This window comes from Oppia nitens, unplaced genomic scaffold (assembly GCF_028296485.1).
Source record: "Oppia nitens isolate AA-2021 unplaced genomic scaffold, nextdenovo-longstitch-racon4-pilon3 scaffold4_pilon_pilon_pilon, whole genome shotgun sequence".
Taxonomy (NCBI): domain Eukaryota; kingdom Metazoa; phylum Arthropoda; class Arachnida; order Sarcoptiformes; family Oppiidae; genus Oppia; species Oppia nitens.
In genome coordinates, this window is record NW_026533232.1 from 7,050,547 (window position 1) to 7,066,950 (window position 16,404).

At 27.7% G+C, this 16,404-nt stretch overlaps 3 protein-coding genes across 3 annotated transcripts; 2 read left to right on the plus strand and 1 right to left on the minus strand.

Annotated features, from left to right (window-relative positions):
• The first annotated feature begins 776 nt into the window (after positions 1 to 776).
• Positions 777 to 8,079, plus strand: LOC128960602 (probable serine/threonine-protein kinase DDB_G0282963). The gene is made up of 5 exons (XM_054306722.1): positions 777 to 1,427; positions 1,842 to 1,875; positions 2,241 to 2,332; positions 4,329 to 5,172; positions 5,402 to 8,079. The coding sequence occupies exons 1-5, from the start codon at positions 1,228 to 1,230 to the stop codon at positions 8,003 to 8,005; spliced, it is 3,774 nt and encodes a 1,257-aa protein (XP_054162697.1). The 5' UTR covers positions 777 to 1,227; the 3' UTR covers positions 8,006 to 8,079.
• A 3,743-nt stretch (positions 8,080 to 11,822) lies between these two features.
• LOC128960646 (protein adenylyltransferase SelO, mitochondrial-like) lies at positions 11,823 to 14,211 on the minus strand. The gene is made up of 3 exons (XM_054306775.1): positions 13,740 to 14,211; positions 12,471 to 13,684; positions 11,823 to 12,239 (listed from the first exon to the last, which is right to left on the minus strand). Exons 1-3 carry the CDS (start codon positions 14,116 to 14,118, stop codon positions 11,880 to 11,882), a joined length of 1,953 nt encoding a protein of 650 aa, XP_054162750.1. The 5' UTR covers positions 14,119 to 14,211; the 3' UTR covers positions 11,823 to 11,879.
• Positions 14,212 to 14,529: 318 nt separating this feature from the next.
• Positions 14,530 to 16,331, plus strand: LOC128960649 (R3H domain-containing protein 4-like). The gene is made up of 5 exons (XM_054306780.1): positions 14,530 to 14,778; positions 14,894 to 15,066; positions 15,272 to 15,630; positions 15,702 to 15,843; positions 15,900 to 16,331. The coding sequence occupies exons 1-5, from the start codon at positions 14,699 to 14,701 to the stop codon at positions 16,010 to 16,012; spliced, it is 867 nt and encodes a 288-aa protein (XP_054162755.1). The 5' UTR covers positions 14,530 to 14,698; the 3' UTR covers positions 16,013 to 16,331.
• The last annotated feature ends 73 nt before the right edge of the window (positions 16,332 to 16,404 follow it).

Consider the following 16,404-nt stretch of genomic DNA (forward strand, 5'->3'; position numbering starts at 1 on the left):
TATAATTAATCATTTGAATTAAATATACCAATTATTATGTGTTGTAATATTATTTTTAAAGTACAACATTTAAAGTTAATACTGTATATCAAAACATTAGTACAATTTGCTGATTGCTATTCATGTAATATCTTATAATATGGTTTTTAAGTCTGTATTACTTTATTACATATACTGTATAGAGGTTTGTATAAAATTCATATAATTCAGTGTTGAGTATATAATGACCAAATTGACATTTATCAAACCTGAATATTTATACCAAATTAATAGTTGTATTTAAATTTATTGTATATTTCTTACCAAGTATTTTACATTTTGACGTTTTATAGCTGCCTTTGATATTATCAAATAATACATTGATATTTTTCAAAATGCATTTGATATAAATATTTATTACATTCAATTTTTAAAAAATAATTTGCCACAATAATTGTATTCAATTTTTTAAAGGATATTTATTATTCAACTATTTGTTATCTAAAAATTAGTTTAACAAGATTTGGTGTGAATCTGTAAATTGAATATAATATGACTAACATATGTTTTATTTTAAATTTTAATTAATTAAAAAAAATAATCTATTTTTGAAAACATCAAAGTGTTGTTTGGAAAATTAACCTGGGCAATTGAAAAAAGCGTCAAAATAAATATAAATAGTATATTGAATACATTAATTAATAGTAAGTATGAAATTGTGTGAATGTGGTAATGCTATGTATGTAGAGTGTGCTCACAACAGGTCCTCACATTGTGTTTGAATGCAGTGCTGACTAACAGCTGATTGCTTTTCACACAACTGTTAATGCATTGAATGCATTGAAACATACATTCAATTGATTGTTAGTGAGACTGTGTGTTGAAGTAGTAGTCAATAGGTTTGGTATGTGTTGTGAGCTAACAGTGCTAACAGTGTTTGTGCTCATACCAGACAAGATGGTGAGCCTTTAGACACTTAGCACAACTGATCTGACCTATCACTGGACCAGCCATACAATGGACCAAATAAAGGCTTTTGTCTCTTTAGAGTCCGTCTCTCGTGTCAATACTTTTGGTGATAACTGTGCTGAAGACACACTCATGTGCTGACACTAACACTCATTGTTAACCATTATTAACTCAAAGACCAAGAGCTAACTAATTGATAAAAAAAAGCAACGATTGTCACCACTTATTCTCATTGTCTTTGATTATGTTATTGATATCATTGAAGTCATTAATAGCCAAATGTTGTCAAACGTCACAAATAATAGCAATGACTTTGAACTCGACAGACAAGTAGTGGTCGACAAAGATATGGCCACTGATGGTAACATCACTAGAGATCAATTGAATGGTATGTCCGACGAGAGCCAAACGGACACGAAAACCATTAGCCATCACAACCACAATCAGACACTCAAAGATTGTATTCAACAGACTGTCAGGTATTGTCTCAAATCAATAGTTTAGCCAAACGTTTGCTTTAATTATTGATTATATGATATAAAGCCAACAAAATGGCTAAACTTATTGCAGATCTCTTTTATCATAATTGTTGACAATTTGTTTGATTTTCTTAATGTCATAACTGATTATTGAGATAATTATTAAAAAGCAATACACAAGTGATAAATAATTACATATAATATAATGACATTCATTAATATAACTATTTTATCATAACTTATTGCTATTCATTTAATGTTATACTCGAATGTATCGATTATTGAAATATTCAATCTCTTTAATAATCATTTTTTTTCTCAATAATACATTGTTTTAGCCATACATTTGTATAATTATTTTCACAAATTATATAATATATTTCACAAATTTTTGTTTTCTTATTATTTTTGCAGTGAAAAGACAAAGAAAAGGATTACAGCAATTATTGTAAGTATAGTTGCGATTATTATTATTATTATTATTAGTCAATTACTTATATAACCATTAGGTCTTTCCATAAAACAATTTAGTAATTGTTTAAATAATCAGAAAGTGCTAATTGAGTACAAATCAATTAATAATAACAATCAGTATGTGTATTAAGTAATAGTAATTTTAAGATTTTAAAAATTATAGTCTAATTAATTGTTATATAATAGTTATATAATATTTTATTGTGTGTGTCCTTAGTTTTAGCTACAAATGACATTATATTTATTATGTCAGTCATTATGTCTGACTCTTAATTGTAAAAATTATATGATATGTTGATTATGTAACCATCAAATGATTAACAATTGAATTGATTGCAGAATGAGATCGAAGAGTTCAATGATATCGAAAAGTTATTGCTTTACATCCAACTGCCAAACGGTTCCGCACAAGATGTCGATCCTCTCAAACAGTAAGTCTTTCATTTGAATGTCTTATACTATATATTGTTATCAATTTAACATTAGTCGACATTTTTAACAATAACTGATAGTTTTATAGTTATATTATTAATGTTATATAGACTAGTTATAAATTTACAATACAGTATATAATTACTTTATTAAAAATATCGCTATTATTATAAATTATGTTTTATTTTATTTATTCAATGATCAAAATTTATATCATTCAAATGGTTTTCATGGAAAAATCAATTGAAAAGAAATATATTTATTTTAGTTGATCTATGATTTATTAATTATATTGAAATATGTATTGAGAAACTAGATTTAGATATATTGATAAATGTTGACAATAAAATAATAAATTATACAATACATTATATTTAGTTATGATCATTTTAATGAATACTACTACAGTATAACGGTTATAGTAGTCATTAAATTGATGATACAATACAGTAATGTATGTAACGACAGCTTTATCAATGTTATAATGCATTCAATAAGACAAATACATGTACCGTATATTGAATTATATTTGATAACCAAACGATGCCATTGATGTTTTGAATTGTTAATTGAAATGTAATTAACTGTTACATAATTGTTATCTAACACTTATAGAATATGCAGTATTGTATTTGTTAATTTAATTAATTTTTAGTTAAAAATTTTTATGTCCAATTTATATCATTTATTAAATTTTATTAATAACATTCAAATGCAATATATTACTCAATTTAATTATGTAATGATTATGTTGTCTACAGTATTGTAAAATATAATTTGTAACTATAGCATAATTTATGTAAAATTGACAACTGAAAAATATATATAAAATAAAATTTGGGAAATGTATGGTATTTGAGATATATAAATATGATTTTATAATAGCAGCACATAAGGCGATGCTATATAAAAATAAATAAATAATATTTATTTATGAACTAATTTTCAGATTATTAGTATATTTTAGTTTTATGACAATTAAATCAATGCAAACATAGCGCCAGTTATGGACGACAGACAGTCAGCTATATATTCATTGCCTTTCCATATATATTACATAACTGACTATAAAAGCGTATAAAACTTATCGATTATATTATATGAAATTACTTTTGCTAATAATAAAAGACATTTTAGATTATATAAATATATTTTCTATATTACGATTTATTATTTGATAAATGTGTTATTTTACGGTAATTTACATAAACTTAGTTATGAAATAAAAACTGTTTTGAAATGTGTTATAATAAATAAGGAATTGTTATATAATATTTTCAGTCAGTTATTTATTTTATGTTTGCACATAGTTTTGTTAAAATATGTACTTAGGATTAATATATATTTTGATATATGTGGTAAATTTGATATAACTATTTTGCTATCCGAAAATAGATACATTTGAATTACAAGTCAAAACCATGTTTTTAGACTAATATTTAAAATAATTACATTTTTCCCAAAATATCATTATTTTATATATTGTATTTAAAAATTGAATTATATGTATTATGTTTGATTAAACATGTTTAAATATATCAACCACAGTTACCATTACTTAGTATTATTTTGATATTTTAAGTCATACAAAGATTTTAATAAAATAATTTATATTTCATTATCATAATAATGAGCATATTTTTATTGTATGAAAAATATATTATTTTTCAAAATTGAGATATTTTAAGGGAGAAAATTATTAATTAATATTTACTAGAAAAGAAATTATAATTGATATTACTTTTATGTAACTAATAAAATAAAATATTATTAAACAAATTTTATCGATAAAAATTTTTAGTGTAATAATTATACAAACAAGTATTATAATGTAATAAATGAATGCACATGTACTTTACTATGAATATATCAATAATTTAAGTAATAAAAAATTCAATTATAATAATTTAATCAATAAAAAAAAGTAATGAATAAATTTAAAAATTGTTTTAATAAATTAGAAAAATTAATAAATAGTTTGCAAATGATTTGTAGGAAAGGTCCGGGAAATCCCTTCGGAAAGAAAGCTGATGTCGAAGTGGCCCAAACTTACACTTGGATTCAAAGTCATTTAGAGGAAGACTCAACCGTTTCATTACCAAAACAAGAAGTTTATGAAGAATACAAAGTGTTTTGTGAGGCAAATAAGTTTGAACCTCTCTGTGTGGCTGACTTTGGAAAAGCCATGAAACATGTCTTTCCAAAAGTCAAACCCAGACGTTTGGGACAGAGAGGTAACTCTAAGTACTGCTATTCAGGACTTAGAAAAAAGTTAAACATCGAACCGCCAGAACTGCCTGTTTTAGATACGAGTGGCTATGAGTCTACTAAAAGCAATAAAAATTGGGAATCAGATAAAAATAGTATATCTGATGACGAGTCCTTCATTGGCAATGATGTTATCATCTCTTGGGCCACAAAAGTCTTAAATCGCAATTTCGATTCATTGCCAGATTTGACTCAATATTTAATTACTTCAAAATCATTTGACTTTTCATTGAGTGATAATTTTAAATCAAATGACAATAAAAATTATTTGAAAACAAATGCAAAGACAGCCAATGGTTCCCGAAGACCCATTCAAAATCATTTACAGCGAAAGTTGCAGGAAAAAGAACAGGAAAGAAAACGAAGAGCAACTGATGTTAAATGTTGTTCAGAAGTGACAAAAACCATTCAAACTTTATCGACCAAAGCTTCGCGAAAGAGTCGCAAAAATAGCACTTCAAAGTCAGAGACATCTGAGTCAATGACAACGACATCTCTTTCGTTGCAAATTAAAAAAGAGCCAGAATTTGAGTTATCGCCTAATTTACAGACAAATAGACCTCAAAACAAAGTAAGTCTTATTTATTGAAAAACAATTTAATCGTAATTATTATATTTATTATACCATAATATTAACTTTTATTAATTACCGGTAAATAATTATTTAATGTTTGATTAAATTCAACGATTAATGTATTTTGTGAAATTTCTATGCTTTATAATACTATAATCTATTAATATATAAATATTATGATAAAATTGCTGAACAAAAATGATATAAAAACTGTGTTATATTGAAGGTCGCAATTCCTCGTACGGTCACACCATCTCGTATGACTCAACCAATATCTACGAGTATAATACTTGTGCCGACGGCAACTGTCAGATTGGCTTCACCTCAGTCTACACTTAGTAGTGATTGTACGGCAACGACAACGATGTCGACAATAACCAGTTCATCTGCAAAACAAACTACTCCTAAATATAAACGAATTCAACCGAAACCCGTGAATATCTGTCGATCCGACTCCGAGTCTGCCGTTTCTACAAATCGTTTAAATGAAACTAACGAAGCATTTAATATTTTTGCCAAACGAAGACATTCAGTATCCGTTCCCATAAATAAAGACATTAAAGTGAAACAAACAGTTGAATCATTTGGTGAGAAACAGATTCAAGCAAAACGACAAATTGAAGAAAAGGAGGCAATAGTTAATTCAACAAAGAAGAGACACATCGATACTATCAATACATTGAATACATTTGTTTCAAACAGTACTAATAGCAGTGGTTTTGATGACGCAAACTCTAATAACAGTTTATCACCCGATTCTTCTCAATATCAAACTATCACTAATGGCACAGAAATAGTTGCATCTGATATACGAATCAATGACATTGAATCGGAAGCACTTATGGATTACTTCAATAATTCTGCGTTTAGTGTTACAAATAGTGGTAAAGAGCAGTGGGAGACAAATACTAATGGCAATCAAACGGCAAAACTGTCGCAACTAAGACAACTGCTTGAAAATCATTTACCAAATAATACCAGTAATAAAACACCACAAAGAGTCGGTGAAACGGCACCTCTTGAGTGTTACTCCGAATTGAGAGAAGCACTTCTCCGCAAAAATTTGAATAATTCATTTCAAAATTACTCAGGATTTAAAACCATGGATTCAAATGAACAATCAAATGGTTTAGTTTCGACCAAAGATATTGAGTGTCAAATTAGTCAACAATTAGACACTTCTCTTATTGATATAAATTCTTTGTCTTCCCTTTCTATTACTTCCAAGAACTCGAACTTTACGAACGGAGAATATTTTAATCAATACAATGATAACAAAAATGGTTTATATAATAACGTTAACATTCAGGTGCCGTCAGTGCCTCCGAGTCCTAACGCTAGAAGACGTGCTTTCAATTTTCAACCGATTTCACCTCGAGATACACCAACTATTCCCGAAAACTCTACGATAGACTCAATTAGTTATAATGGTTTTAATTTTACAAACAATATAAACAGTGCGTCCCCTCAATACAGGTTGAATCAACATACGGTTGGCGTTGGACCCTCTCAACCGTCAAGTGAAGTGAACAGTCCATTTGTATCACCAAGAAGTACACCCGTAACCCCAGTTGCGTCTATTACTCCATTACCTCCGAACAGATCTCGCCATAATAGCGGTCAAAGCAGTTACAGTGCATTACAACGTCAGACTCCTCTACAAACTCAAGTCGATTCCGGTGTTTCATCCATATCTAGCTCTCCATTCATTTCTCCGCAAACAACTCCACTTCCAACCAATCGAGTTCGCGCCCAAACTGGAGGAATACCACGTAATATGAACAGAGCTCGACATAGCTCTGGACCGGGAGGACCCATATCATTGTGTAGTGGTATTCATTCCGGTTTAATCTACAATAGAAGTAACTCATTGTCACCAATGATTGGCGACAATTTTGTAAATGGAAACTATGGGTCTTCGAAATTGCCGTTTACTGAAACGAGATCATCTCAGATGGTATCTCTTGCATCTAATATGAATACAAATATTAAATCGGGAACTCCTTTGTCACCCCTATCGCCGATGACAGTCATTCAACAACAAGACTTTAATTCTCTAACCAGTGATCAACTAAATGGCAACTCGCATATGACATATGATTGGTCATCCAATCATCTGAAAAGCACAATAAATGACAACTCGATTGTTAATAGACAAAGGCATGCGTCTAATCCATACAAGAAATCATCAGTTACTTCAAGCAGTGATCACTATTCACCCGAAATTATATCGCATATGAAAAACTCGGTGAACATTACTCAAAGCGAAGCAAACAAAACGTATGGACTTCTGAATCGATGTCAATCAGTTCCGGCAGCAAACTTAGGTCTTGTCGGCAAAAATGGCTCTCATTTGTCTTCTGCCAACAGTGTTGTTGATATAAGCAGTCAATTGTTAGATGAGAGTACAGCCATTTCAAAGTCATATCCGGCGACACCTGTCTGTCCCCAACCTTTCCAATTCCCCCCATCACCGCCTCCTTCGACAAAACAACAAATAGTTTTTGGTGGTAATGACCTCATTTCAGGTAATGTCTTACAAAGTGGTCAGGACTTAATGGTATCGGGAGTTCAACTTCGCGACAACAATATATGGAATCCAACGATTGCTAGCACTCAGCCCAACGAAAATGAACTGATCATAAATGTCACTAATATTGGATCCAATTCATCAAACGTAAGACGAAATTTGAACGATTTGTTGGCTGAACCTCCCGACGACTTACAGACAACACTTGAAGACCTCCGGGACTGTGATAACGACTTTTCCAAATTCGCCCAACAGTTAGAACTTGAAGCCAATGATTGCAATTATGATGACTTGACTTAAATTCTCATCAAAATCATTGAGTTTTGCAATTTAATGAACAAAAAGTTCATTTATTATAATTATTACTATTATTATTATTGATATATTATAATCAATATTATTTTTATTAATAATCAATATTATTATATTCATTATAATTAACAAAACTATTAATGAGTTAGTTTTTATTATTATTAAGCCTTATTTTTGCTAAGTATTGGATAGACTTTAAATTGAGTTAAACAACACTTTGAAATTGAACTCAAAATATTTAATTAAAACTGACTTCAAGTTTGCTTCTTCAAAGGGCTCGTGATATCTAATCATTTGAGATTTTCTGCATTTTTGGCCATTTATTATATCAATGATTATTATTATCTAATTAAACAAAACAAGCCATCCATTAGTCCATTCCTATGTTAAGCACATATTTGTCATCAATTCATAATACATACATTGCATTATTATTTTTTATTATTATTTAATTTACAGATATATTTCACTAATTATTAGTTTATTAGAATTAATTTCATTTATGGCTTTCTATTTTTAATTTGTTACGAATTAAAGTATATATTTTTTATTTAAAGATTTTATATATTAATTTCTAATATATATACAGTATTTGACATTAATTATTTAAATTCAATTGAATTGTTAATTTCAAAATCAATATTTATTTAAAGAAATGGCATAACTTAAATAGGCTATTTTTAATAAAGCATTTTAATGATAAAAATTTTAATATTACTATAAATTATATCAACAAATATTTTTCAGATTAATATATATAATATTCAGGTTTATACGAGTAGTCAACTCAATTGTGCCAATATCTACGTTAACAATATTATTATTTAAATGAATGTTTAGGCATTTAAACAGCAATTCATTGTTTGGATTATATTGTTTAATTGAAAGCCATTAGTGATTTTGATTATTACATAAACATAATTAATGACATATAACTTATATAATCATTTAGTAACTGTATTTTAAATTTTGATTGTATTTTTATAGTATGACTATCAAGAAAAAAAATTATTTGTAACAATTAGTTTTTAAAATTTGTAAAAGTTATCATTAGGGAAATAATTGTTTTAAGAAAGCCATGAGAGGGGTGTTTGATATTTAAGGTGACGGGTAATCAATTGGTCAAATCAAAGTCATAGGTGTGACAGTTATTTTGTTAGTTATGCTAATGTGTAGAAATTATTGACTATTTTTTGACTAAACGATATAATGAGTCCATATATACGATGATATTATGGATACTCAATGAAGGATCAGACCATGTCTTTCACATTTACTATTGAATTGCTCTGTATTTTTAGGATTTCACTCAAATCTTACAGTAAATGCCAGTATTTCGTAAATATAGTGAAACATATTTTTTGAGATTTACTCTTAAACTCAGAAATTTTTTGAAATTTATATAATAGGTATATAAGTTTATTTTTTATTTATTTTATTAGGATTTTTATGTTAGTTTTTATATAAATTTTGTCTAACTTTAAAATATTATATCTAATAATTACTTATTAAAAAATATAATTTTTAAGTTTTTAATAATCATGAAAACAAAAATATCCTAAAGATTGAGATTATAAATCCTAAAATAATTTTTGATTAATTAAAAAAACGATATTTAACTTGAAGTCATCGCAAATAAAAGAATAAAATGAATTGATTAATATGTTTTAGATTTGATTAATTGTATTGAGTTGTCTTCAATGAAATTGTGGTCTCACGTTAAGTACAAACCTTTTTAAAATGCAAACTATTATATTGATTATACAAAACACTACTCTATAAATGATTTACAATTGAATTTATTTCTTATGTGAGTTTGCTTTTTATACATACCGTAGTTATAAATAATGGATGCAATGTTTAGGTCAAACCTATTATTAAATTAATAATAATAATACTATATTATTCAAACAAATAAATAATATAATTTAGATTTTATTATTTATTTGATATCTTATATATATATCGAAGACCTGGTGATCTCATAATAGCTGTTAATTTGTTGGTTAAGACCTCTCATGAAATATTATTATTTTTTTTAAAACAAATCAATTCCCAAAGCGTTACAAAACTTAATTAACTAATTAATAAGTTTGTTAAATACACTAAACTTTGTAATCTCATTTGTTAGTTTGTGTTTCATTAATTTTCAGACATATATTGAGAGAAAAAATACATTCAAATTTCATTTTTATGGTTTATTACAATCAACAAAAACGGCTTATTTTTAATATTAAGTTTACATCTTTATCATCACTTTTATTTGAAAGATAAATATGTGAAAAAACATTATATAACTAAATTGTTTGATCGACAAACAAATACATCATTAAACACGAGCCGCTTTTCAAATAGATTTCTTTAAATCAATAATTTGATTGAAAATCAATTGATATTATGATTAGAGAAATACTATTTTTGAAAATACTTTTCAACAAAAAACTAATTGATATGTTGTTGAAAACGCACACATTATTAATATTATTATTATTATCTTTTTTCAATTCTAGTTATTATACAATATATTTAGTATTTGTTTTCAAATTGATATTATTATTATTATTCATTTTTTAATTGATATTATTTTTATTATTCTAATTGTAATTATGGGTAAATTAAAATTTGTGTTAAATGTTGTTATACTTTTAATTTCTTTATCAATAATTGTAATTTGAAAATATTTTCTATTATTTAATTATTATTTGCTAAAATTTCAAACAAATGCTGCTTTTTATTAATAATACAAATATATTATATAAATATATAAGTGATTACAATTAGTCTTAACAAATTAACTATAAAATTAGAGCTTTTCTTCAAATTTAAAAATTATTTATATTGTAGTTATTATAGTAATATTGTAATAAATGACTATATTTTCAAATGAATGTTGTTTTACAAAAAAATATAGTTATAAAAAGTCTTACATTTTTATTGTAAAAAACACATCAAATTTTGTTAAATTAATAATGTTTTAAATTATCTAAATTATAACAATATTTACGCCATTTTATAGCAATATTGCAATCATTTTAAAAATTGCTTCAAATTTAATTGTTTAGTGATTTAAAATATCATAAATTTATCTTTTATATCAAACAATTGTTTAATTAGTCGTCAAATTTGTCACAAAATCATTCTTATAATTTGTTATCACTTTTATGTTAAATTAGGTTTTAATTAACAAATTTATAATTAAAAACAATTAATTTATACATTTGTTTCAAAATTATTTGAAATTTACTCAATATGTCTGATTCATTGGATTGTTATATTTAATTTACAGGTAAGAGATTTTAAGGTAAGATAATGTACAAACTGTGTATTACATTAAGTTAAATCATAATTCATAGTTTTTATAATACACTAGTATTTTCACTTAAATTATATAATTGTTTCAAATGATATCTCAAATGACATTAGTAAACAAATATATAAACTTTTGTTTTGACCTTTCACCTTTCTATTATGTATTATAAGTTTTGCCACACAAATAGTATTTATTTTTCTTTAGATTTCAATTATAATCTATGAATTATAACTATATTTTCATTATATTGTATATGATTTCATTATTTATCACTTTATTATACTATAGTTTAAAAGACGTGAAAATTTTGTTATTTTTGTTATACTAATTGATATATTTGATTGTTTTAATAATATATGAAATGAGATAAATAGTACAGATTTCTAATTAAAAGTTTATTTTTTATAAATCTCTAAATTTATTTAAAAATTAGAGTAATTGAAAATTTAGTAAAAATTTGTAAATAAAGTTGATTAAAATTTAAATTTCATAAAACGTGTTAATAAACAAATTTATTATTAGATTCATAATTATATGTTAATTAATAATGTTTTACGAAGAACAGGAAACCTTCAACTTATTGGCCCAATTAGGCGGTCGTCGCGAGTAATCCTTATTCTCACAATTATCACAATCTTTGAATGGGTTTTCTAACACTTTCAGCAATTGATTAACAGCACCGAAATCCCCATTTTCTGCGCTATCGATGGCCTCCTGAGCTAAATAATTGCGTAAAATATATTTTGGATTATTTTCATTCATCATTTGAACTCTTCTTAAATTAAATTCAATCAATTGTTGCGAATCATTCATAAACTCTTTGATTTCAAACTCTAATCGTTTAACATAATTGTCAATCCATTTCTCCCAAATCTCTGTGTCTTCAGATAATTTTTGTTCAGAAGTCATGCTCTGAAATATAATCAAATATTACATTTAAATGCTTTAATTAATAAATAAAACTAAATAAATATAAGCACAAAATCATTTACAAACAAACAAAAAATTAATACATTTTATTATACGATTATTTCATCATATAATAAATAGTATAAAAGCAATCGTATAATAAAATGTATTAATTTTTTGTTTGTTTGTAAATGATTTTGTGCTTATATTAATTAGTAATAATATAAAATTTACTTTCAATTCTTTAGTTTTTTCAATCTTAGATAAAACCCTTTCAATAGCTTTGGGTCCTTTGCCTAACATTTCCAGTAATTGTGGATTAGTTTGTAATAACGCTAAAAATAATTGAAACTCATTTGTATCAAAAATGGCTTCGTTTGCATTAATTATTTCTTCTAAAGAGCAGCACTCAGACAACAGCGCTGTCTTCAAGTCTTCTACAATCTGTTGACCATCTTTTAGATGACAAACATTTATTAAACTAAGTGAACGAAAACAGTTAGTAAAGTCAGCGCCAGTTTTCTCCATTGTATCCAAAAATGATTTGAATAGTTCGACATCACATAAGAGATCACCACTTGTTTTATCTAAACTCTTGAATAATCCAAACTTTTTCAGCATTTTCTCAGTATATTCTCTATTAAATACATCGTAATAAGTATTTTCAAGAATTTCTTGCAAATCATTTAAAGAGACAATTGGTTGAAGAGCTTCAGCAAACTTAAAGAGATTCCATTTACATATTTCCGGTTGTTTTGCGTATGAGTAGCGCCCGCCGTCGTCGGACGTATTGGGCACGTGATCCCAATCAAATCGGTCCATAAAACCGAATGGCCCGTAGTCTAGAGTCAGACCTAATATACTCATATTATCAGTATTGAGAACTCCGTGACAGAAACCCAGAGTCTGCCAGAAGGCAACCAATTCTGCTGTTTTAACGACAACTTCTTTATAAAACAATTTATATTTTTCTACATCTGATAAATCCTTCAAACTATCGATTTCAGGAAAAAACGTTTCAATTGTATACTTAGTGAGTATTAGAAGAATATCTTTGCGGCCAACACTTGGTCCTCGGCGTCCAGTCATAGGATCAATAGTTTTGAAAATTTCAAATGAGCCAAATCTGATGAAAGTTGGCGCCAATCGTGATATTATTGAACAGTTTTCATGTTTTGCTTCTCCTGTATAAAACATATCGCGTACGACCTTATCGTCTGAGATAATACAAGTGGCCGCTCGTGTGGTCGGAACACCCAAATAATGCATGGCTTCACTGCATAGAAACTCGCGGACACTCGACCGCAACACTTTGCGACCGTCAGCTTCGCGTGAATATGGCGTCAGTCCCGCGCCTTTCAACTGTAGTTCCCATCTTTGACCCGAATTGTTAATAATTTCACCCAAATATATAGCTGCCCCGTCACCCAACTGTCCCGCAAAAACACCTGTTTTTTGATAAGATATTTAATACAAATTTAGATAAATTAATGCAATTAATACCGAATTGATGGCCACAATAACAATGAGACGCTGTCTCCGATCCATTCAGTAATTCATTTCCACAAAAATATTGCACAAAATCTTGTCGTCGGACCTCTTCTTCGTCGATATCAATGAGATTTAATGCGGACAACGAATGTGAGACTAGCCGTGGATTCGCCAACGGTGTCGGTTTGACCCGAGAAAAGCAAGAATTATCAACTGTTCGCACATAATTGTCTTCAATCGGATCCAGTGGTAGACACCGAAGGGCTTTGTTGTCGAAGACGAGTCCGTCCAAAGTGTTGGCCATTTGTCTGACTAAATGAACTCTTCGGCGACCAAATAAATGCAATGAATGAACGATCAATTGATTGCACGCTTTGATTGATATTAACATTCAATGCATTTGTTAGCAATCAATACAATCAATACATTCTTACATTAAAATGCATTAATAATTGCTTTAAATTTAAAAGTCATTCAAATAAATAATAAATAAATAATTCATTGAATTTCATAAACAATATATTAATAACTGTAAACACAAACAATTTGGTAATAGTATTGTCATTCAAACAATACGTCACACCTATGCCAGACATTGGTGTCCCCAATGCTGTCATTGACATTGACATACATTTAGTCCAATGACCAGTAATTGTGACGTAATTTATGAGTGATAAAGAATATGGTGTATTAAAGTATTACAGTATATGTATTGTAATAATAATAATAATATTATTTTATTTACGTTTTGAGTCAAAACATAATATGTTTGAAATACATGACAACAGCTGTATATAGTTATAGCTATACTATAGTTGAGTAACACTTATACTATATATTCAATTGCTTTCACTTTTGTCTGTCATTTGTTGACTTTGAAAGCTATTGACAAACAAATCCTTACATCATATCAATTGTTGTCCACTTTTGTGACCAAATTCAGTGATATTAACAGCAAATTTGTCTTCAATATGGGTGTTATCCGTAACTTCAGCTCAAATTTAACCACAAATTCATATGATGTGGATATCATTGAAGAGATGATTGATAAGTATGTCTTGAATTGTCTGTTGAAGTGATGCAAACACTTGTGATAACCAATTGATTTGCTTTAATGGCAAACAAATGATATGTTAAGTATATGATTGAATTGATCCCATAAATAGCGTAATCGATGACAATGACAGTGATGTCGATCACAATGATCTTCGAGCTCAGCGACGGTCACAACGAAACCGTGAGAACCGATTGCGAAGAAACCGTTTGCGTCCGGAACCGACGTTCAGAGCATTAGGTGTCAGAGGAAAAAGCCATCGAAAGAACCGAAGATATGCTGATTGTATGTATCGCTTGTGGTTGCGATTTACCATCGATTTCAATAATATATCAAATTTTATTATAAATAATAGAAATTTTCTTAATTATCATTTATTACTGAAACCAAATCAGAGCACAAATTTAAACAAACAAATGAGTTATTATTTATTAATGATTCAAATGATTGATTCATTTAATAACTAATGTCTGTTGTATTGATTTATCAGTCAATTTATTGCACCAACAAATGGCCGACTCGTTGACCGAAGGCGACGAACTCAACGACATTTCCATTTATGATTTTATACCACAAACGGTCTCAGCTTTTGCTCAAATACTTATTAATGGCGAGAATATGAAGATATTGAATGACTTTATTAATTGTACTGAAGAACAACAAAATGAAATTCTAAACAAAAGACGTGATAAGACAGAGGGAGACAAACCAAATGACAGTCAAACTAAAGTTGATATCAATGGCAAACTTGATGGCAGATATTATGAACCAGCCTTTACTGCTGACCAATGTTTTCAACGAATTGATTCCGATTTGAAAAATATGCTGAAAAAGAAGCGAATACCTCTTGTATATATATATATATTGTCTTTTAATAATATTAAAAAAATTTTAATTTGAATATTTTTATTAAATTTAAGGGAGTGTTGGCGTCAATTGAGGAAGAGATCACTGAGTTTTTTAATCACAAACCCTTTGCAACTTATAAGTCGTGCCTTTCATCGGGTTTCCGGCGACTTTTGCTTCACGCCTGTTGTCAATACTTGGATCTCAAGTGTTTTAGTGCGTAATATAGATATTATTATAAATTATTGATTTATTAAATACAAAACTATTAGGTTTTGACGCCGACGGCGAGCGTTGGTCTCAAGTGGACAATAAAAATAAGTACTTTTATCGGCCAGAAGTAATGCTCACCGAATTCATTGAAACCAAGTTTGCATATTTTTAACGATTTTATATAAAAACATTTATATAAATTTTGACAAATGTATATTCACTGCCTGTAACTAATTTTAAATGTTTGTTTTAATTTTTTGTTTTTTTGAGATAAAACTATTTTTTTAATTTAAAGATATTTTAGACATTAATCGTGTTTTTTGGTAGTTTTATTACCGGTAGAACTGTTTAATTGGGGTAAATGTGTCGATAAACTTAATGTTTAGATTACACAGATGTTGTAACAATTAGTATGACTTGAATTGATATAAAATAAACTACTATAAATTCATGTAATTATTATATATTCATTGAATTTTTTAAAAATACACTGAAAGACAATAATATTGTAAATCATACATACCTTATATAATAATTAGTGTCATAATTTATTGGTTATTAATA